General features: G+C 34.8%; 2 protein-coding genes across 2 annotated transcripts; both read left to right on the plus strand.

The window, feature by feature from the left end:
* The first annotated feature begins 7,834 nt into the window (after positions 1-7,834).
* On the plus strand, positions 7,835-11,158 carry LOC142527198 (putative L-type lectin-domain containing receptor kinase S.5). Its single transcript, XM_075631965.1, has 2 exons — positions 7,835-9,237; positions 10,103-11,158. The coding sequence occupies exons 1-2, from the start codon at positions 7,998-8,000 to the stop codon at positions 10,927-10,929; spliced, it is 2,067 nt and encodes a 688-aa protein (XP_075488080.1). The 5' UTR covers positions 7,835-7,997; the 3' UTR covers positions 10,930-11,158.
* Positions 11,159-14,770: 3,612 nt separating this feature from the next.
* On the plus strand, positions 14,771-22,077 carry LOC142527280 (ATP-dependent 6-phosphofructokinase 5, chloroplastic). The gene is given in 15 exon segments (XM_075632073.1): positions 14,771-15,279; positions 15,752-15,806; positions 15,808-15,843; positions 17,523-17,596; positions 18,073-18,184; positions 18,440-18,535; positions 19,225-19,302; positions 19,304-19,327; positions 19,428-19,502; positions 19,703-19,843; positions 19,993-20,109; positions 20,189-20,293; positions 20,764-20,844; positions 21,170-21,298; positions 21,842-22,077. Coding segments are annotated over 15 exon segments (1,605 nt in total). The 5' UTR covers positions 14,771-14,965; the 3' UTR covers positions 22,010-22,077.
* Positions 22,078-22,213: the final 136 nt, after the last annotated feature.

The following is a 22,213-nucleotide window of genomic DNA, read 5'->3' on the forward strand; positions in this document are numbered from 1 at the left end:
TCAGTAACAACATTAACGTCGTTCTTTGTTGATTTGCAATTCTTTTTCATGTGACCAGTCTCACCACAGCTCCAGCACTTCACATTCTTTTCAAATGTGTTATTGTCTTTTTCATTTCTTGACTTGGATCTACCATGCCATTGGTTAAAACTCTTTTCGCCACTCCTGCCCCTTCCTCTATTCTCGAGATTTAGAGCAGATCTCGATGATGTTCCTTCACCCGAATCCATCCTGCGAACTTCTTCAGCAAGAATTTGATCTCTGACATAATTGAATTGTAGCTTTCTTTTTCCAACAGAGTTGCTAACCGCTCCCCGCATAGGTTCCCAATTGTCTGGTAAAGACGCCAAAAGAATAAGTGTCCGAATCTCATCATCAAATTTAATTTCAACAGATGTTAGCTGTGAAACAATCGTGTTGAATTCATTGATGTGTTTAGCCACCGATGCATCTTCTCTCATCTTCAAGTTAAATAACTTCTTCATGAGATGTACTTTATTATTTGCCGATGGCTTTTCGTACATGTCCGACAAAATGGACATCATTTCCTCCGTTGTTTTTGCCTCCGCCACGTTATGTGCCACGTTCTTCGTTAGGGTCAATCGTATTACCGCTAACACTTGTCGGTCAAGAAGCTTCCAGTCATCATCCTCCATCTTTTCCGGCTTCTTTCCAGATAAAGGTTGATGCAACTTCCTGCTATACAAATAATCAATAAACTGTAACCGCTAGAACGAAAAATCTGTTCCGTCGAACTTGCTGATTCTCGGTCCCGATCCATCATCTCCGGCCATCGCTTCGCTAGCCTTGTTGTGAAAATTCTTAAAAATTCTGAGTATGCTCTGTGGTGAGCATGTTAAGATTGGAACTTGGACCTAACTCAATCCCAAAAGCTAGTTCAAGGTGGAGGATTGTCCAAGCTCATATATACAACTCTCATGTTGGAACCCGAGCTCTGATACCAGTTGTTGGGAGATTATACCGAAGCGATGCCGATCACGATGATAATAGCACCCAAAAATACGGAATAAAATAATCAACAAGAACACAAAGATTTACGTGGTTCACCCAATATAGGCTACACGTCCACGGAGCACTGCAACTTTTATAACGAAGAAATATTACAACAAGTGTATACACTAATACACTAAATATCTCACACTCCCAAACCCAAGTATACCGAGAAAATAATTTCTCTAACTCACATAAGAGAATTCACGCACTCAAAAAAAAATACACTCTTTTTTTCTATGCACTCTCTTTTTATCAAAGCTGAAAAGCTTTTGATTTTGGGATACTAAAAACAAACAAGGAAGACTCAATTTATAACAAATTTTTCTCGTTCATTTTTGTAAACATTCAATGTGGGATGTGATTTTAATATTATTTTATTTAATGTGGGACTCACCCCATTAAATAAATCTTACCTAACAGGTTACACCAAGGTTCCGTTGGATTAGGTTTAATTTTTATAACTTGGATTAATTGCGTTTTATAAATAATAATTATTTGGATTGAAATTTTCACAAAAATCAAATACTTAAATATTATTTGGTCTCTTTTGAGACATCTTGTCCATATAAAAATAATAATAATGTTTTTAACATAAAAAATATTATTTTTCATGAGTCGAGTTATGTCGAAAATTCATCTCACAAAATACGATATCATAAAAAAATTTGTAATTTTTTTAGACATTCTGTCCATACTTACAAAAAAACTATGTTTTAAATATATAAAAAATTTATTTTTCATGAGTCGAGTCAAATCAAAAATTCATTTAACAAAATACAATTTCATAAATTTTATTGTAACTAAGTACAGACACAATACCCATTTTCAGTCCTATAGTTTAGATTTCATGAACTTAGTCTTTAATTTTTTTTAAAAATAAAATATGGTTATTAAACTTACCAAATTTGACTTGATAAAATAATTTTATTATTCTGAAATGACAGAATCTAACAATGTAGTAGTCTATGTTATATTTAGAGTAATTCTCATCATATCTTAATATCATTAAATCACGCAAGTCTATCATATTTGAATAGAAGCTGACATTATCTTAAAGTCAAATGTTTACTGTATCATGAATGAAAAACACTCTAGATATAGCGTAAGAAAACCAAAATCGAACGAATTCGTGCAAATGATAGTCACGAGACAAATATTTCCCTTAAATTGGCCGATCCTTTAATTTTATTTTATTATCAAAATTTATCTGACCACACTGAAAGAGTGGAAAAAATTAGAAGGTAGTTAATGAAATTAGGGCAGGAAAATAGGCTTCCTAACTATCACATGCTCAAAACCGTAATTTCTAATGTTTCAATAACGTTGAGGGCATTATTAGAAAATTGAGTAATTTATCGACCATTTAATAATATGTGAGAAATAAGAGTGTGAATAATTAGAAGGAAAAAAAACTCTTAAAATAATAACACAAAAAATAGTAATATTATATATATATATATATATATATATATATATATATATATATAACTGTCAAATTCGCCTTACTGAACATTTTTTGAGCATAAACTGGTCAACTTTGGTCAACTGATCAGCAGCTCAACTGGTCAGCGGTTCAGTTCCACCGGTCAGCAGTTCAACCGGTCAACAGATCAACTGGTTCAGCAGTTCAACAGGTGTGCTGAAACGGTGAAACAAGTCTTGCTGATTTCAGGTTGTGCAGACCCAGTAATTTCATTATCATTTATCAGCATCTTAAGCTTCGATTCAGACTTTGACTTCTGCATATGATTAGTAGATCATCGTCTTATCTTTACAATTCATACTGAATCGTTTCATTCTAATAATCGAGCTGAGAGATATGGCTAAAATACCGCAACTGCTCATAACCAACTGATTGTTGCTTTCGTACAATCAGTTTGGTCATTCAGTGAACGGTTTGACCTAAATACAATTCGATTTTGCTCAACTAACGTGAAATAAACTTGTTCCAAATTGATTTTTCTGAATAGTCAAGTTGGTGGATTGTCATTTGAATCATCCAGCTTAGAAATATCATCAAAACACCGAAGCTCGTCAGAAATTTAGTTTGGCTAAATTCAGTTTTCTTCTTGTGTTTGCAACTTCACGCGTGAGTAAATATGTTAGAAATACGATAAAAATTTTGTTAAAATTAAAATCAAGATTACGAACGTGAAATGTTTCAACAATATTTTTTTCTCAAAAACTAATAATAAACATGCAATAGAAAATTAAATCAAACCACATAATCATGAGACAGTGATTGATTAGAACACATATATGCTATGAGACACAACTGATCATATAGCTATTTATATTAGTTAAACAAATTGACCATATTTGTATTGAGTTTTTGTGATAATTCAACTATTAGATTAAAAATTTATTTCAATACTTTTTGAATTTTTATTAAAATTCGAATTTTAGTTTGAAGATCTTTGATAATTTAAAATATATTTAAATATTTGCACCGATTATGACATTTCATTAAATTTTCACTTTAATTTTCGAATTTTCTAAAATTTGTAAATTTAATTTATTTTTTAATCATATGATTTATAATCAATTTATTTGAGTATTTTAAATAATGATTCAATACTCATATTTTATTAATTGTAATAATTAATTACATGATATAATATATTAGTATGAAACATGTAAAACACCGCAAATTAATGTGGGAAAATTAAATCGTTAATACATTTATTATGTCTGGTACATATTTACGTAACATTAACTCTATTCTTGAATTTACTGCACATTTATCAATTTTCACTTATTTAATAGTGCAACAGCAGCCCTATAAATTATGTGAGATTCACATATGGGGACGCAAAACTATTAATTAATACAAAATTTATATAATATCGTCTCATGGTTCAACTTTTAAGAAGAGTTTTTTATACGATGTGATTCATGAAAAAATATTATTCTTTATGTCAAAATTATTTATTCTGACTAAGTTATTAACCGAATCGACATATTTCATTAATATAAATATCTGAGAACGTATTACAAAAAACATATTACTTAATCTTAGTGTTTCCCCAACACACATTGAATACACAAAGACAAAATTTAAAATTGAAAGATATCTTTTACTGTACTTTCAATTATTAATTATTTAATAAAAACATATTTTATTAATTTTTAAAAATTATTGTAATTTTAGCAATGTTCTTTTATTTTTTAGTAGAAAAATGATTATTTTCTGAACATATAGTCGGGACAAAGATAATTTACTTTGATCTTTCAAGCAAGATTTCGATATCGACGACAGTCACATCGGGATAAACTTACACAGCGTGAGATCCGTGATAAATACGTCTCTAACACCCTATAACATTATGATTCATTATTTTAACACACACACACCCCCGCGTTAACTAGGGGTGCCGTACCGAAAATATCGGTATGGAATTTTTCCATATCGATACCGATACCAGAAATTCGGTACACCGCACATTCGGTATATCGAATTTTCGGTATGAAAAAAGTTCATATCGGTATCGTATCGACACCGAAAATTTTGTCGATATATCGACAATTTCGGTATACCGACAATTTTTTCGGTATACCGAACTTAAATTTAATAATAATAATAATAAAAAATTACCGAAATACCGAAAAAAAAAAATTCTATACCGATACCGATAGTATTTTTTTCGGTACGGTTTTTCGGTATTTCGGTATTTTTTCCCAGCCGCAGCGTGAAGTACCTTATGGTCAACTGTAAATCTGTTTTGGATATGGTCTTTCTCTTATCAAAACATTTCAATAGATTGCATTCTCTCATCAAAAGAATTCATCAGTACACTTCAGAACTTCGATCGAGCAAAAGATAGAAACGCTGTTTGGATAGAGTTGGAGTGCATTTTGGAAAAGTTATAAGCGCGATGAAGTGTCCACTCAGCTAAGACTGGCTGATAACATGCAACTAACTATATATTGGGATTATGGTGCCTGTTTTCTTAATCTCTTTGGTCAGCAGTATTTTCAAGTGTGTATCCATCTGAAATTTTGAATGTTGGAGTGCAGATTGGTTCAATATTTGAGTACGTGAATGAAAGGACCGTGTTTGGAATTTTGAACTCGGACAGCGTGTTTTATGCTCCATTGCTTGGGATCTTTGTACTCGTGGGCATCCCTACATCTGTGAGTTGTTTCATTCTGCTTTATTCACTAAGTTAAATAATGTTTTAGTCATATTCTTCGAAGCCTGGCAATGCAATATTTCTAGTAATGAATGCATATATCCTAAGCAGGCTTTCATACTTGCAACTGAAGAAATTCAGGTATTATCTATCTTTTCGGTCCAGCGTGGTTTAGGGAGAATGAGAATTTCATACCACACTAATTGAAATTGAAATTTAAACAATTATCAACCTTTTGAAGGAAAGTAAAGATTTTCCCATCAGGATAGTAACTACCGTTCATCATATGAGCAAATTCTGAGAAACCAGTGTTCAAATTGACAATGGTTTTCGTTGGCTATATGTGCATTTGCATGATCATTTCTTTGGGAAACAAGGGTGCATGGTTCTCCAGACTGTGCTTCTCAACACATCCAGAATGGGACAAGATCATCTACAAAGATAACTCGTGTTTCTTAAAAAATCCCATTGATTTTACTGTTTTCATGTGGGATTTCTTGAAGTTTTTGAAATCATAAACTACGAAGTTTGGAAAATAATTGATGAGTGAAGGTCAATGTTGCGGAGCCAATTAAAAAGATTGGAGTTGCTTTTTAAGATCATTTATGAGTTTTAATTTAGAGACAGGCGTGGACTCTTGTAGTTCGTTTTGTTTTAATCAACGGGCTCTTTCTATTTATTTGTGATGTTAAAAATGGATATGCTGAAAACTAGGTAGATTTAACACTTACACTCAACTTTCATATCAAATCCAGGCATTTCTCTGGTTCAAGTCAGTTGAGGTTGCGAATAAAGAAGCCGAGGAACAAGATCGAAGGGATGGGTTTTTGTAGTCCTTTTCCCATAGTTTTTTCATCATATATATTCGTGTTTCCTAGGCACAATTTATTTTTTTGCACAATCCATGTGAAGATGGATACATCGCGCTGATATCAATGCATGTTCTCATATTTTGTTGTGCAGCCATGATTCTGTTGACGCTTCAATCTATATTACCATCCATGTTCTCTGTTTCGGTTCTTTAATCCCTTTCGAATATTGCCTTGCATTTGATTTTATCCCCAAGAAATGATTTAACGAAGAAAGATGACCAGTTTTCTTTTTCATGATCATGAATAATGTTATCAGATGCAAACATTCCATGAAAATATGGGCAAATTTAATTTATAATTGATGTCCAATCTTCTTCTTTGATAAAACTGAGATTTAGACTTAAATCAATTCCTAAAACTAGCTTAAGAGAGAAGGATTGTCCAAGTTGATACATGCAACTCTCAGGAACTCTATCCAACCGATGTGAGATATTTTAACACGCACCTCACATTCAAAAATGAACAATTAGATCGTTGAGACATTAATAGGTAGCCCAATTATGGACAGCTCAACGCATAACGGTGAGCTTGAGCTCTGATACAATGTGAAGATTGAGATTGGATCTAACTCAATCCGAAAAGCTAGCTTAAAGGGGAGGATTGTTCAAGTCTATATTTGCAACTGCCAGAGATTTTATCCAACCGATTTGCGACAACTAACACACATCTCACTCTCATGAATGGACATTTGGAGCGTGAAGTTAACAAGACAACAGATGACCCAATTATAGACAGTCCAACACATAACGGTGAAATATGAATTCGATACCATGTTATGATTGAGAATTCGACCCCAGAAGCTATCTCAAGTGAGAAGATCGTCAATTCTATATATGCAACTCTCAGAAACTCTATCGAACCGATGTGAGACATATTAACATTATTTCTTCTCAGTTTTAATGTGAAATTACATGTAATTTTTGTTCTTAAGTACGTTTCCTCTTTCTACTCAAAGTTCGCGTTCCAAAACCCTGAAAAGACACGACGAATCAAATTTTATTTACAAAAATATGAATCTAATTATCTTTCTCATTTCCCATTCTAATTTTTCAATCCCAAATACTAATTTCAATATATACTTTTGCTTTATAACGGACACCGATGTAGCCAAATAAAAATATTGTCTGAGTTAAGAAAATTTAAGTGCATGTTAGAAAATTGAATCCGAGTGTGCGGCTGACGCTCAAGAAAATCCAAAAAACTAATTTCAAGGGTTGTTACCTAATGCATTGATGGAAATTATTTCTTTAATTAATGGTCCTAATGATAGATATCAATTAATAATTAATGAAACACAAACCCTAACTCTATACATAGAAATTATGAAACTAATAATAATATCAAAAATTATATGATGGGGATATTTTGTTCATTACGCCACAATATACAAAATTAATACGTCATTTTAAAATTATTTAATAAACATCATATAATATATCATGATGTAATGTTTATTTTTATCTTTTATTTTCTTATAACTCTTATTACACATTTTTTATTTATCTCATTCCATGAACCAAGCCGTATTTATGACTTAAGATTATATCAAGTCAGGTTGCTTCGAAGGTTAGTACGCGATAATATTAATACACATAAACTAAACTATTAACAACAAAAACTAAAATTTCAACTCTATAACTATCATGCATGTGTTTCGGTGTTTGTTTTGTGCATGATGGATCCGATCAATATATGTAATAAAAAATAATATTTTTTGTTCTGAATATAATAAGATTGAAGATTTTTGTCACAAAATTATGGTAAATGTATGTATATACCAATAATAATAATAATATGTGAAAATTTCAACCCACTCCGAATACAAAGTCAAAGGAATTCTAGGCAACTTCCAAGCAGTTCACAAAACAATTGAACCAGAGATTTCTTCCATTTATTTATATGCATGATTCACCGCAAGAAGATGAATAAAAAAAAAGTCCTCTTCATTCGACCCCATCTGCCATAAAACTCACATCAAATGGCGAATCCGACCACAATAATCGCAGCCATAGCCATTCTCTCTTTGATTTCCACGGTCGTTGAAGCTGATAAAAAGCTCGAAATCTTCAGCAAGCAATACGGCGGCCCTTTCGACGAATCATACTACGAGATTTTCGAGGTCGAAAAACCTGCAACTATTAGCAATGAAGCACTTCAGGTAACACTTGATACAGCTTCTTCTGAAATCATGAATCTAACTCACCAATCAGGACGTGTGTTCTTCAAAGAGCCTTTCAAGCTCTGGGATGGCGATATCAACGTAAAAGTTGTCGGCTCTTTCAACTCTTCGTTCTTGATCAATATTTACCGCCCGAAAAACGCGACACCAGGTGAAGGGCTGGCGTTCGTGATTGCACCTGACCTGAATCTACCGGAACGAAGTTCCGGAGAGTTTCTTGGTTTGACGAATTCGTCGACAGATGGGAATCCGAATAACAAGATTGTCGCGGTTGAAATCGACACTTTCAAGCAAGATTTCGATATCGACGACAATCACATCGGGATAAACTTACACAGCGTGAGATCCGTGATAAATACGTCTTTAACACCCTATAACATAACTATTGCTCCCATAGGAGCCAGGTTTTACAACGTTTGGGTTGATTACGATGGAGTTGGAAAGGTCATGGAAGTATATATTTCTGAACAAGAAAGCAAAACAGGCTCGACTCCGCCGAAGCCTGGTTCCCCGATCCTGTCATATAATCTAAACCTGAGAGATCACGTGAGACAGTATTCATATTTCGGGTTCTCCGCTTCAACAGGGGACGACATTCAGCTAAACTGTGTTCTGAGATGGAATCTAACGGTCCATTACTTCCCTGAAAAGGATGATCAGTGGCTCAAAATTGTTCTCGGAGCAGGAATTCCAGTTCTTGTGCTGCTGCTGATAGGAGCTTTCGGGTTAGGGTACTACATACACAGGCGAAGGATGCAGCTTTTGAACCCGAATCTGGTCGGGGCTTTGAAAACCCTGCCTGGAACACCAAGCGAATTTGGATTCAGGGATTTGAAGAAGGCGACGGGGAATTTCGACGCCAAGAATAAGCTGGGACAGGGAGGATATGGGGTGGTTTACAAGGGGTTTCTGGTTAAGGAGAATTTGGAGATTGCAGTGAAATGGTTTTCCAGGGAGAGTATTAAGGGGCAGGATGATTTCTTGGCTGAGCTTACAATTATTAATCGTCTGCGCCACAAGAATCTTGTCAAACTACTTGGTAAGTGATTCTTTTTGTTATTTGTAGATGATAATAAGTTGAATATTTTCATGATTCACATACCTCATGAGTTTAAATTTTTTATAATTTTAAAAAATTAATCTTTTTTTTATCCCATCCAAAACGTCATTGACTTTCTCGTATTTAGATATATTCATTACCACCTTATCAGCAGATTTATAACGACTTTTATTAATTGGGTTGGTTGACCCTTGAGCTAGTCAACATTTCTTGGTACCAAGACCAAATCAATTTGGTCCACGCTTTTATTAATTCTACCTATGTTGGTTTCATAAGTTATCATGTGCTCAAGCAAGAAACTTCCTTGTGGTTTGATCCTTTCATCTAACCCTTTGGGGTATGTTAGATGTGTGTTTGATTGATATTTTGGGTATGAGTTGATTTTTCTACTGGAGCAGGTGTATTAGGAGTTTTATAAAACCCGAACCATTTAGACTTTAGCTGGAGGTAATATTCTGTTGGGCTGGATGCTTATCTTAAAAAATCTCCCTTTTGGTTTGGCAGTGACTTTTCTATAACTGGACAGGCTGGTGGCTATCGAAAATGAAATCAAGAATTTTTTTTTTTAATGTTTTAAGTTCAAAAGGTATTGATTTAGCATACGTGTCTGTAATAGGAATGCGGTGGATAATAATAGGCCAAGATCCAGGCTTCCACTTGTCAATTCTGAGTTATTTAAGGACTCCTTTAATTAATTTAGGACAAGAAATGATTGAAAGTGCATAGATTTAAAAAATATAAGACATATGACATTCAGTTCCAGTTGTAACTTCTTTTAATTTTTCGTAGTAAATTTACAAAGATTGTTACACACTCACATATACATACATAATTTTCTGCACAGGATGGTGCCACAAGAATGGAAAGCTACTACTTGTATATGAATACATGCCAAAAGGCAGCCTAGACAAGCACCTCTTTGCTCCTCCAAATGTAGATCCTCTCCCGTGGAACCTCCGATACAATGCCATTTCCGGTGTTGCCTCCGCCCTACACTATCTTCATAATGAATATGAACAAAAGGTCGTTCATCGCGACCTCAAAGCAAGCAACATTATGCTGGACTCGAGCTTCAATGCTCGTCTAGGTGATTTCGGCTTGGCAAGGGCTCTAGAAAATGAGAAGACTTCATACGCCGAGGCTGAGGGAGTTTTAGGCACGTTGGGGTACATCGCCCCGGAGTGTTTCCACACCGGAAAGGCTACTCAACAATCTGACGTGTATGCATTCGGGGCTGTGTTGCTCGAACTAGTGTGTGGCCGACGCCCTGGTGCCAAGATTGGTGGTTTTAATTTCTTGGTGGATTGGGTTTGGCTCATGCATCGTGATGGGAGGTTGCTCGAGGCCGTGGATCCCAGGTTGGGCGACAAATACGTTGTGGAAGAAGCAGAGAGACTGCTTCTATTAGGGCTGGCGTGTTCGCATCCTACTGCTACTGAAAGACCGAAAACTGAGGCTATACTTCAAATGATCATATCAAAAACAGTCCCAGTGCCTTTCGTGCCTTCTTTCAGGCCAGCGTTTGTGTGGCCTTCCGCTGTACTAGCGTATTTGGATTCAAGCTCGACTGGTACCACGTCGATGACTCGATCTAGCCGGAGCCAACTAGAACGCAGCAGGAGGGAGAACCATATGGGATATAGTGACTTTGGAATTGGTGTAGTAGTGTAAATTTTATCCATGTTTTTTCTAAGCCTGGTCGGAAAGCCAGTTTTAAGAATTCTAAATGTATGTGTTTTGTAACTTTTGTTTATAGTTTCTTGCTGTGATTTGTACATATACGATGTTACATATTTTGATTTTGCATTGACCAGAATAAGTTGTAGATGAGATGAATTGCGATATCGGAAACAAGATGTATCTGTATCTGTTAATACAAGTATAGTGAGATTTACAATAACTTTGATATCCATCACCAGAACCACCAAATTCTAAATGAATTGAGCAGGCATGATGAATCGGGTAGACCACAAAATTTTGATTCGATAAAACGGAGAAACCCGATTAAAAAGCAAACAATATTTAATTTTGCAATGAAATTTATTAAAAGTACAATATCGTTAAAGAGCAGAGTCGTGAGGTTTACATGATCCAATTAGGAAACTTCTGTTTAATGTAAACTTTATGAAACTAAACGGCCCATAAAAAAAACATAGGAGAATTATCCGCAAAATTTAGGGAAAAATTAATTGCTACAATTTTTATATACAAGTTCCTCTCAGGTTCACTATGTAAAAAAATAGTAATATTTGCTAATGACAATTTAGAATATTAATAATCAGTTTAATTTAACAAATCATTTTCTGACTAGCAAATTGATTATCGTAAAATAGTAATGTTAAGTGTGATTTTCCAGGCAACTTCCAAGTTCGAAGCACTTAGATATTTTCTATCGCATAAGATAAATCAAAAATAATACTGGAACCCTTCAAGAAATGGCAAATCTGACCACAATCATTGCCGCCGTAGCCATTCTCTCTTCGCTCTCCACGCTCATAAAGAACACAAACCATTCACAGGCCGATACGGCCCTTTCGACGAGTCGTACTGCGACGTGTTCCAGGTCGATAATGCTGCTACGATTAGCAATGACGTACTTCAGTTGACACCTGATTCTTCTTCTTGTATTTTTAATTTAACTGACCAATCTGAATGTGTGCTCTTGAAAAAGATTTTCAAGCTCTGGGATGGCGATGAAACGGTAGTGGTGTCTTTCAACTCGTCGTTCTTGGTCATTATGTATCGGCCGAATAACGAGACACCAGGTGAAGGGCTGGCATTCGTGATTGCATAGGACTTGAATATTCCGGCAATAGCTCCGGAGAGTTTCTTGGTTTGATGAATTCTTTGACAGATGGGAGTTCGAGTAACAAGATTGTTGCGGTTGAATTCACACTTTTAAGCAAGATTTCGAATTGTCGATGATAATCATGTTGGGATCAATATAAACAGCGTGTTATCCGTAACATCTTAACAAACCTTCCAAAATTTTTGTCTCCATCTTTGGTATGGTATATAGTGTAGAGATAAATAAGAAATGATTAAAACTGAATAGATTCAGATGATAAGAAATTACATTTTTTTTTCTGCACAGGGTGGTGCCACAACAATGGAAAGCTACTGCTTGTATAAGAATACATGCCAAACGGCTGCCTAGAGAAGCACATATTTGCTCCTTCAAATGTAGACCCTCTCCCATGGAATACAACGTCGTTTCTGGTGTTGCATCGGCGCTACACTGTCTTCGCCATGAATATGAAGAAAAGGTGGTTCATGGTGACATCAAAGGCAGCAACATCATGGTGGAGTCGAACGTCAACGCTCGTCTATGCCATTTCGGTTTAGCAAGGGCTATATAAAACGAAAGGACGTCGTAAGTTAAGGCCGGGGGAGTTTTAGATGGATGGGTACATTGCCCCGGAGTGTTTGCACACTGGAAATGTGACTCAACGATCTGATGTGTATGCATTTGGGGCCGTGTTGCTCGAACTAGTCTGCGGCCAACAGATCCGTGCCAAGATTACTTACTTTGATTACTTGGTGGATCGGGTTTGGTTCACGCATCAGGATGGAAGGTTGCTCGACATGTAACTATGTTTTATTGATTAATTTTAGATTTTTTTTTTCAAAATTATATAATTTAATTGTTAATATCATTGTTAAATTTTAAAATTACATTGCTAAACATTTGAATGTAGCGTTATTTTTTTAACAATATAATTATAAAAAAATAACAACATATTACCACTTTAATTATATAATTTTGAGAAAAATGATTAAAATTGATCGATGAAATATAGTAACGGGACGATGATTGATTTAATAAAAAATTTAAAACTAAAAATATCACATATCAATAAATACATTACTAATGATACACAGGTAGATTGGATGAGTTGGATGAGCAATCTACTTGGGTAGAGATGTATACTTTCCCTATGAAGATTTTTGACTTGATGGGATGAGCCTCGTCTGACCTGATGAGATAAGCCTGGGTGGCTTGAACTTGTGGGATGAACTCTGCCTAACTTTTACACGGGCTCTACTCATTTACCCGAGAGCAACTTGGAATTTGTCCCCCGTTCCGGCCCGAGTCCAAGAATGATCCGAGCCTTTTCCAGGGCATCACATCTCCATCATTAAATAGTCGGGCTAGAGTCATACTCGTTGTTCTGGTTAGTCAAACAAAAAAAGCAATTTGAATAGGATGATGTTCTCCATGCGGACATGGAAGACTTCTCCAATCTAAACGAGGCCATCGAATCTTTCTTTGATAATGAAGTGACTCTTGGCCTCAGTCCCTCTACGATACTTCTTTAGCTATTTATGAAAATATTCATTTTCCAGTTTAATCATTTCTTTCTTGAATTTTTGCTAGTTATTTGGGCTAAGTAGTCCCAATACTTTGTAAAATTTTCTAAGTGTTGAAAAGTAACCGGGGCCTCGTGTCTCTCAGACTTAATATGGTGTCGGGTCTCATGTCTCCTGAACTTAGATAAGTTGCCGGAGCTTCATGTCTCCCAGGCTTAAATAAGGTGTCAGAGCTTTATGTCTCCTAGAGTTGAATAAGGTGTTGGGGCCTCATGTCTCTCAAACTTAGATAAGGTACCAGAGCCTCATGTCTCTCAGACTTAGATAAGGTACCAGAGCCTCATGTCTCTCAGATTTTTAACTTCCCTACATTTCTTGTTGGATTAGTTTTCTTAAAAACCAAATCACTAACTTGGAAATCTTGAATATGAATCATTTATGGTAGAGTGGGATTTCCTAGTTGAACCGAATTAAGTGGTCAACATAATTGTATGTTACTGAATGCATAGCCAAATGCCCTTCCATGCCAATCCAAAAATAGATGTCGAAATTCGAGCCCAAATAAATAGCCATAGATAAAATCTAAGTGCGAGCTGATTGGGCTTAGTTTTGAATGGAAACTGTATATACGTCTATAAATCGGATATTTCATAGACGGTGCCAATGATGATGTCCGGGTAAGTTGGTGAGCTGGGTGGACAATCTACATGACATAGATGTGTTTTTTCCCTATAAAATTTTTTGACATGATGGGATAAGCCTGACCTGGCATGATGGGATGAGCCTGGCTGGCCTGGTATGGTGGGATTAGCCTGGGTAGCCTGGCTTTGATGGATAAACCCTGGCTAACTTTTACCCGAGCTCTACTCAATTTCCCGGAAGCAACTTGAAATATGTCTCGATTAAGTTCTTCCATTTCCGTCCAAGTCCAAAAATGACTCGAACTCTTTCCAAACATCAATGACTAAAACTGACATGTTGCCTTTTTAAAATTATCAAATGTTATACTTTAAAATATTTAAAACTCATATGTTATGAGATGAATTATCTATCAAAACTGACTTTAAAAAAATTGCATTCATATTAAAAATATTTTTATTCATTTAAACATAAGATAGATTGAGTCGTTACATCGACCATTTTACAAGAGCCCTCTTTTTATTGAAATATGTTTGAATTCTTAATTTTCTCTTCTAAATATCAAAATATAATTCTAGTTTTAGTACAAGACGTCTTCTTGCTAAGTTCCAACTCCCTATCCTTCTCCGCCACCCCGATCTCTCCCTTTGTCCTTATGTACATTTACGCGTATACGTTCACATGTAAATTTGCTCGACCACTTTTCGATTCTGAATCTTCTTTTCTCGTTGTTTTTGTTGACTGAATCGATAACAACATGGGCGTTCTTACGCCGGCGATTAAATCGTGGTTGATTCTTCCGCCGAGAACTACTCGCTCCGATCATGAGCTGTTCCCGTTGGGGTCGCTGTGTACGGGTAAGAATAAGAAGCGGAATAGGATTTTAAAAAGGATTCAGGTGAAATCACAGCTTGAGAAGCAAGTATCTACCGCCCCGAGCATTGACTTCTCCGACCCGGATTGGAAGTCAAAGTACCAGAAGGACTTCGAATCGAGATTCAGCATTCCGCATATCACCGATGTGTTTCCCGACGCCGTTGCGTATCCCTCAACGTTTTGCCTCAAGATGAGGTTTGTGTGTGGACTTCGAATTAATCAAGTCTTAAAGACCTTAACTTTTTTGGGTTCTGCTTATTAATTTGTTCTCTTTGAGGTTATGCTCATTATAGAATATATGATTTTTTTGTATATTTTTGTTCATGATATTCCACCTATATTTTCACTTTACTTGTTCTTGTATAAATTGATCAGTTTGTTAACTCATGATGATGATGATCTGGGATAGTATTTTCTATGCTGGATTAAGCTCTATCGTTTTCATGCTTGGAGTTTATAATTCAAAATCGCCAATAGTTTTCCTTCAATGTTGTTCTTTTTCTTATGAAAATTTTATACTTTCTTTTATCTTTTGTGTAGAATTAAGTCTGTTTCATTAATCAGTGCTAGGCACTGGTCGGGATAATAATCAATGGACCATTGGATTTTTTTAACAATTGTGCTTTCCTTTTTAGAAAATAATAATTAGCTTGAGATTGCATTACAGGACTCCTGTGAGTTCTGATTTTCTGAAAGGTTATCCATCGGATGAGGAATGGCATGGGATATATCAACAACAACGACAGAGTATTGCTTAAGGTTAAAGCTCATTCTGTTTTCTGTAGTTTTGTCTTGTATCTTCCGTGCATTGGTCTGCTGCAGCTATGTGGCTTATTTTTTTGACTCTTTGATCGGGACACCACCATTATCTCCTTGTCTCTTTGTTATTTAAAAAAAGAACCCCTCATTTTTCATCAATGTGATTTTCATATGCATTAGGTTATAGAATCTTGAAATGATTATGCTTGATGATGCACCGCGAGGACCCAACACGAGTTCAAGAATTGTGTACATATGGTATAGTGTGTATATAAGCATCAAAGCTTCCTTTCTTGATTATTCGACTATGGCTTCATGATTGAATACCCTGTTTGATATATATGTACCTTGATATCCGTATTGTTTTCGTTATAATTTGGCAATTGATTGTTTTTCTCCTACATACGATGTATTATTTTCACACAAGTTTTTTCCCGATACCTACCGTGGATCGATATCAAGGTTTGTATACGTAATAGTGAGGAATCTAAATCAGTGACGCACTTTACGTGATCAATCTGTAATGAGCATGTTCCTTCTGTTGTTGGATGATTGGAATATACTTCTTTTGTTGGTATTATTGCAGGGCTTGTGTTCTGTTTTTCATCATTTGTTCAATTATCTCAAAAACCTCTAAAACGCTAAGACTTGCTAAAAGACTCATGTTAGACCAAATTGAAATAGATTTGAAATTGGGAAAGTGACCACAAACATTTCCGCATCTGACCACACTTAAAATCTGATTCCATTTGTTTCTCTAGCCTTATTAAATAAATATTCAAATTTATCCATTTAATACTTGATCTACTTCTCATATGTGGCTCTTGCTAAGAAACCAATGTTTTATGAATAAGGTAGGTTGTTTTTTAATTCCTCCATTATCTTGTGTTTGATAAGCAGGATTAAAATTATGATAGGTGAACGTTCAACCAACAAAGTAGAGATTATTATCCTCATTTTGGATTTTAACTAATACCTTGGGGATGAGGATGAGGCTTGACTAATTTATTTGTTCCTTTAATACCCTAAAGTTTAAAATTATTAGAAATTCAACAAATTTAGTAACCTTTAAATATAACATATAATATGACTAATATTATAATTAGTTTAGTTATTATTTTATTACTGTATTTAATTTTATAATTGTTACTAAATTTTATTATTATTCAAATTATTATTGTTATTTTAATTGTTATGTTAATTATTATCGCAACAAATGGATATTTCTATTATTATTAAATTTTTATTTGTATATTTGTTAATTAATATTTGTAGGTATTTTCTTTGTATATTGAATATTGAAATAAGTAAAAAATTAATAATTAATATTTATAATTTTTTAATTTCTTTAAAATAAAGTAATTCTAGAAATTTTAATTATTTATTCAGTTTTTTAAAAAAAATATATTACTAATTGATATAGGATAAGGGCATTTTGGTAATCAAGATATAATTAACAAAATTGATCCATGAATTTAAAATCATACTGAACCATATAATCTATCACACTATTATTTATCCATATCTTCATTTTATTATCATTTTTATTACATATCATTTACTTATCATATCACACGAACCAGATGGCGCCTAGAGACAAACCTTCTTTTCTTTCCGTCGAGCATTATTCTTTTTTGTGCTGATTGGCTTTGAATTTCTTTTTTATGTGATGATTTCAGGTGATTCGTTATTCATCTACTACATCTGCAGGAGCAGAGTGCATCGACTCAGACTGTACATGGGTAGAGCAATGGTAAATATACTGATTCACTTTGACTCTACGAGGTTTGTAGACATAAAAAGTCTGTAGAAGATGATATATTAAGTATGTTACTCTGTTAAGAAACTCAGTGAGATGAAAATTTAAAATTTCTGAATCTTGGAGTATTAGTTTATCAATCAATAGTATTACTTCTCTCTAAAGTTTTTATTTTCACAAGTGAAAATGCCTTTGTCAACTTATTTGAAACTATTCAGTATGATGATATCATTTCTAGCCTCGCAGTAGGCCTCTGAGGGTGCCATGTTCCACAAACTCCAATTGACTTCTTTGACCTGTTGAACTAGCATGGGCCCAAAATTTTTGTTGTAGTAGACTGTCTGCTGGATCTTTTCATGGCGTTTTCACATGGTGTTATTATTTCTAATTTGGTAGGTTTAATTTGGTAGGTTATAGAAAATTTCCTTTTATGATAATAGAGAATAAGCTCATACAATAGGTAATTTCAGGGTTCACCGTGCTGGGCCCCGAGAAAAAATATACTTCAAACCCGAAGAAGTAAAAGCAGCAATTGTTACATGTGGGGGCCTTTGTCCTGGTCTCAATGATGTCATACGACAGGTATTTCCATGCGAGTGTACATTTTGATTTTGACATGTTTCAATAACATGATATTAAGCTGAAACAGCTTTAGAATCATGCACTAGACTTCACGAGGTACCATCAAGTTTTGGTTTGGACACATAAAATGTATCTGTGTTGGGGCAGACCCAGAATGGTTGCCTACTTATATTTACCTATATTTCTTTATTAGAAAAGAGAACAGTTAGGATTATCGATGTATTTTAATTTCTTTCTTCTTTGTTATTGCTGCAGATAGTCATCACTCTTGAGATATATGGTGTGAAAAAGATCGTAGGGATTCCTTTTGGGTATCGCGGGTTTTCTGATATAGGTTTAGCTGAAATGCCGGTGAGCTTTTTGCTACTTAAAACATTTTAAGTACACTAATCCATTTTGTCAACAAGTTGGTTGATTGAACACTTCATGCAAAAGCTATTTCTTCTACATGATACATCACCCAATCAACAAGAATTGTATCAAAAGCCCTAGAAGCACAGAATTGAGCTAGAGACTGATTTTGGATGAATAATCTTTTCAAAATATCAAATGCATATAATTGTATACATACACGAAAACATGGCAAAATTTGTTGCTCAAGCAGTAATTCGTCTCATAAGGACTGAAGAACTTAGTTATGCTAGTTCCTTGGTAATGAATGATAATTTTATAAGATTTATTTCTTCTTCTTTACTAGTTCACATTTTACTCTATTCCATTCACTGGTTAATGTTTTAGTTTTCTTGGTTAAACAATAAAAAAAGAAATATATGAATATTCAGAATAATCAGTAATAGAGAGTGAGCTAAGTCCAAGTGATTCACTGAATTGCGCAAATAGACAAAAATATACTGCTCTAACCCAATAATAACCGAGCAAACAAATTCTCCATTTATTGTTGTTTCACAATCATTTTGTGAGATCCTAAATATAATTTAATTTAAAAGCTTAACTAGGATAATTAGTTCATTTAATGGAAGCATATGCCTTGTCCTTTGGTGTCAGCTAACGCTTGAGTGTGCTTTGGTGTTTCATAACAGTTGTCACGGAAAGTGGTTCAGAATGTCCATCTCTCTGGAGGGAGCTTGCTAGGAGTGTCTCGTGGAGGACCTAAAGTTCAGTGAAATTGTGGACAGTTTGAAGGTAAATTTTAATGCTGATCCCTCATTTCTCTGGTTGTTGCACTAAAAACTTTCCTGTATGCTGAGGTTGTTTTGATACAAATCTAATTATTCGATGGCAGGATAGAGGAATCAATATGCTTTTTGTGCTGGGTGGAAATGGTACCCATGCTGGCGCCAATGCCATACATGAAGAGGTTTATAAGACCTTCCTTATACAATTTAATTTTGCTCTCAGATCTCTTTATGACCTTTTTATTGCGGGCTGATGATAGTATGATGTATTCTATGTTTTTCATTTTGTCAGGAAAAAATGTGTTCTTGTGTTCTTAGTTTTGTAATACCTTCTTTAGTTTATCTAAAAAATTTATTTTTATTGTTGGTGTTTGATGTCCAGTGCCGCCGAAAACAATTAAAGGTGGCTGTTGTTGGTGTTCCGAAAACCATAGACAATGATATTCTGCTTATGGATAAAACATTTGGTTTTGATACAGCTGTTGAAGAAGCACAAAGAGCTATCAATTCTGCATATATTGAGGTAAAAATGGGCACTTTCTTTATTCTTATGAGTTTGTTTTTTTTATCATGATTAGATTATTCGTTCTCCGAGTTTCGGCCATTGAAGTTTGTTCTCCGAAACCCTTCCATTTACACCCTCAGTTGAGATGATTCTCGCTCATTTGACAGGCACACAGTGCTTACCGTGGTATTGGGATTGTGAAATTGATGGGTCGTAACAGTGGATTTATTGCTATGCAAGCATCTCTTGCTAGTGGACAAATTGATGTATGCTTGATTCCAGAGGTATTAATCTTTCAGTCAATACTCAGAAACTGCCGACTCTTTTTGGTTGGCCTATTACGGGATTTTGTATCTGCATCAGGTGCCATTTAATCTTCATGGACCTCATGGTATCTTACACCATTTAGAGTACCTTCTTGAGACGAAGGGATCTGCCGTTGTTTGTGTTGCAGAAGGAGCTGGGCAGGTCAGTATGATCATATTTTACTTTCTAGGTCTCCAAAATGGCAGTAACTTATAGTGTAATTTCCTTGAGTAGGTGAATGCATGTGAAAATTCACTCTCTGCCATCTCTTGCAGCATGATATTATTGTCCGTCTAAATTAAATAACATTTGGAATCTTCTAGCATTTTAGATATCCACGATAGTTGCCAATGTTCTCTGTATAGAATCTTTCTTTCTTGCTTTCTCTTTACATGTTCCTCGTTTATGCAAATCATCCTCCTTTTCACAATCATCCATTGGAGGACAAGCTAAACTTAAAAAATTATACAGTTTCTTCTAGTTTTTATCTCTCACTTTATGGTTTACAGGAAGAATAAATATAATTTTTCTTTTCAAATTATTTTTCTGGCGTTTGACAACTCTTGATCCTCAACTCAAGAAATAGCTTCTCCTTTTTATCAGAAACATCATATTTTATTTTTCTCACACAGGACCTTCTTGAAAAAACCAATGCTACAGATGCATCTGGTAACATCGTACTGGGAGATATTGGTGTCCTTATACAACAAGAGGTTTGTCACTACCTGGCTCTTGTTGTCAACTTATAGGTTTATGTAATTTGTAAGCTATTAATTATTTTGGACGAAGTAAACACATTTTCTACCTGTCTGTCCCTTTCATTTGCTTTTGATTGTTGAAAGCTGTCCAATAGTTGAGCTTACCATTCAATATCATTTCTTAATAATATAACCCAAACAAAAGAAGTGCCTGAAAAAAGATTAGAGGCATCTGCTCTGATGATGGTCCATGCTTTTATGTTAAACTCCTCTAGAGGCAATTGAATACTTGATCTTGGGTCCATCTCATCAGCATTACATCTTTTGTTGTATATTAAAGGTGAAGAAGTTCTTTAAAGGGATTGGAAATCCAGCGGATGTGAAGTTCATTGATCCCACCTACATGATCCGTGCATGCCGTGCAAATGCATCAGATGGAATCCTCTGCACTGTTCTTGGTCAAAATGCTGTAAGACTACTTATGCCTGTTACTCTTTCAAACGGTTCACTAGTTCTTGATCAGTTTGACCGTAAAAACATTTATTACATATGTTCAGACCGGACCCATGATCGGTACTGGTACGGTTTTAAAAATACTGGATAGAATAATAGTAATAAAATAATATTTATAAAAAATTAATAAAATTACAGTAATAATAAATATAAAATTGATCATTTTTATTTAATGATAAAAATGTGTTAATAATAAATAAAAATAATAAAAGTGATATCAATCATCGGAATTGATTGTAGTATAAAAATTTAAAAAAAAAATCATAGGAATAGACATATCGTTACATTCTAGTCCTCATTTCTCTCTACTTGGCGGCGCACCATAGAACCCCGAATGCTTTGTGAAATCTTACAATCCGCCATGAATCATTTGTTGGACCATGATATACAATAACAGATACTTTTTCCCCGTCGAAATTTTGTCGAAAAAGTAGTCTCTTGTGTTTAACCGGATGATCCTGGAAACCATTTTACTCAATGTACAAAACTCCTGTTACAGGTTCATGGTGCATTTGCCGGGTACAGCGGCATCACCGTCGGAATATGCAACACTCATTATGTCTACTTCCCTATTCCTGAAGTAATCGTGCAGCCCAGAGTAGTCGACCCCAACAGTAGGATGTGGCATCGTTGTTTGACATCCACTGGACAACCAGACTTCATCTAATCTAAACACGGCGAAGGTAATTAAACCCGAGAGACATGAGTTTCATGTTGTAGACTAGAGTTACCGATGGCCAGTTTTCCAGACTGCATCCCATTTTTTCCTAGTGTACAGCATTCACAATGCCATTTCTACACTGGCATGCGTTTCATAAAACTTAGAAATGCATTTCTATGACTTTTTGAAGGAGTGGAAGTTAAAGGAAAC

This window comes from Primulina tabacum, chromosome 1 (genome assembly GCF_025594145.1).
Source record: "Primulina tabacum isolate GXHZ01 chromosome 1, ASM2559414v2, whole genome shotgun sequence".
Classification (NCBI taxonomy): domain Eukaryota; kingdom Viridiplantae; phylum Streptophyta; class Magnoliopsida; order Lamiales; family Gesneriaceae; genus Primulina; species Primulina tabacum.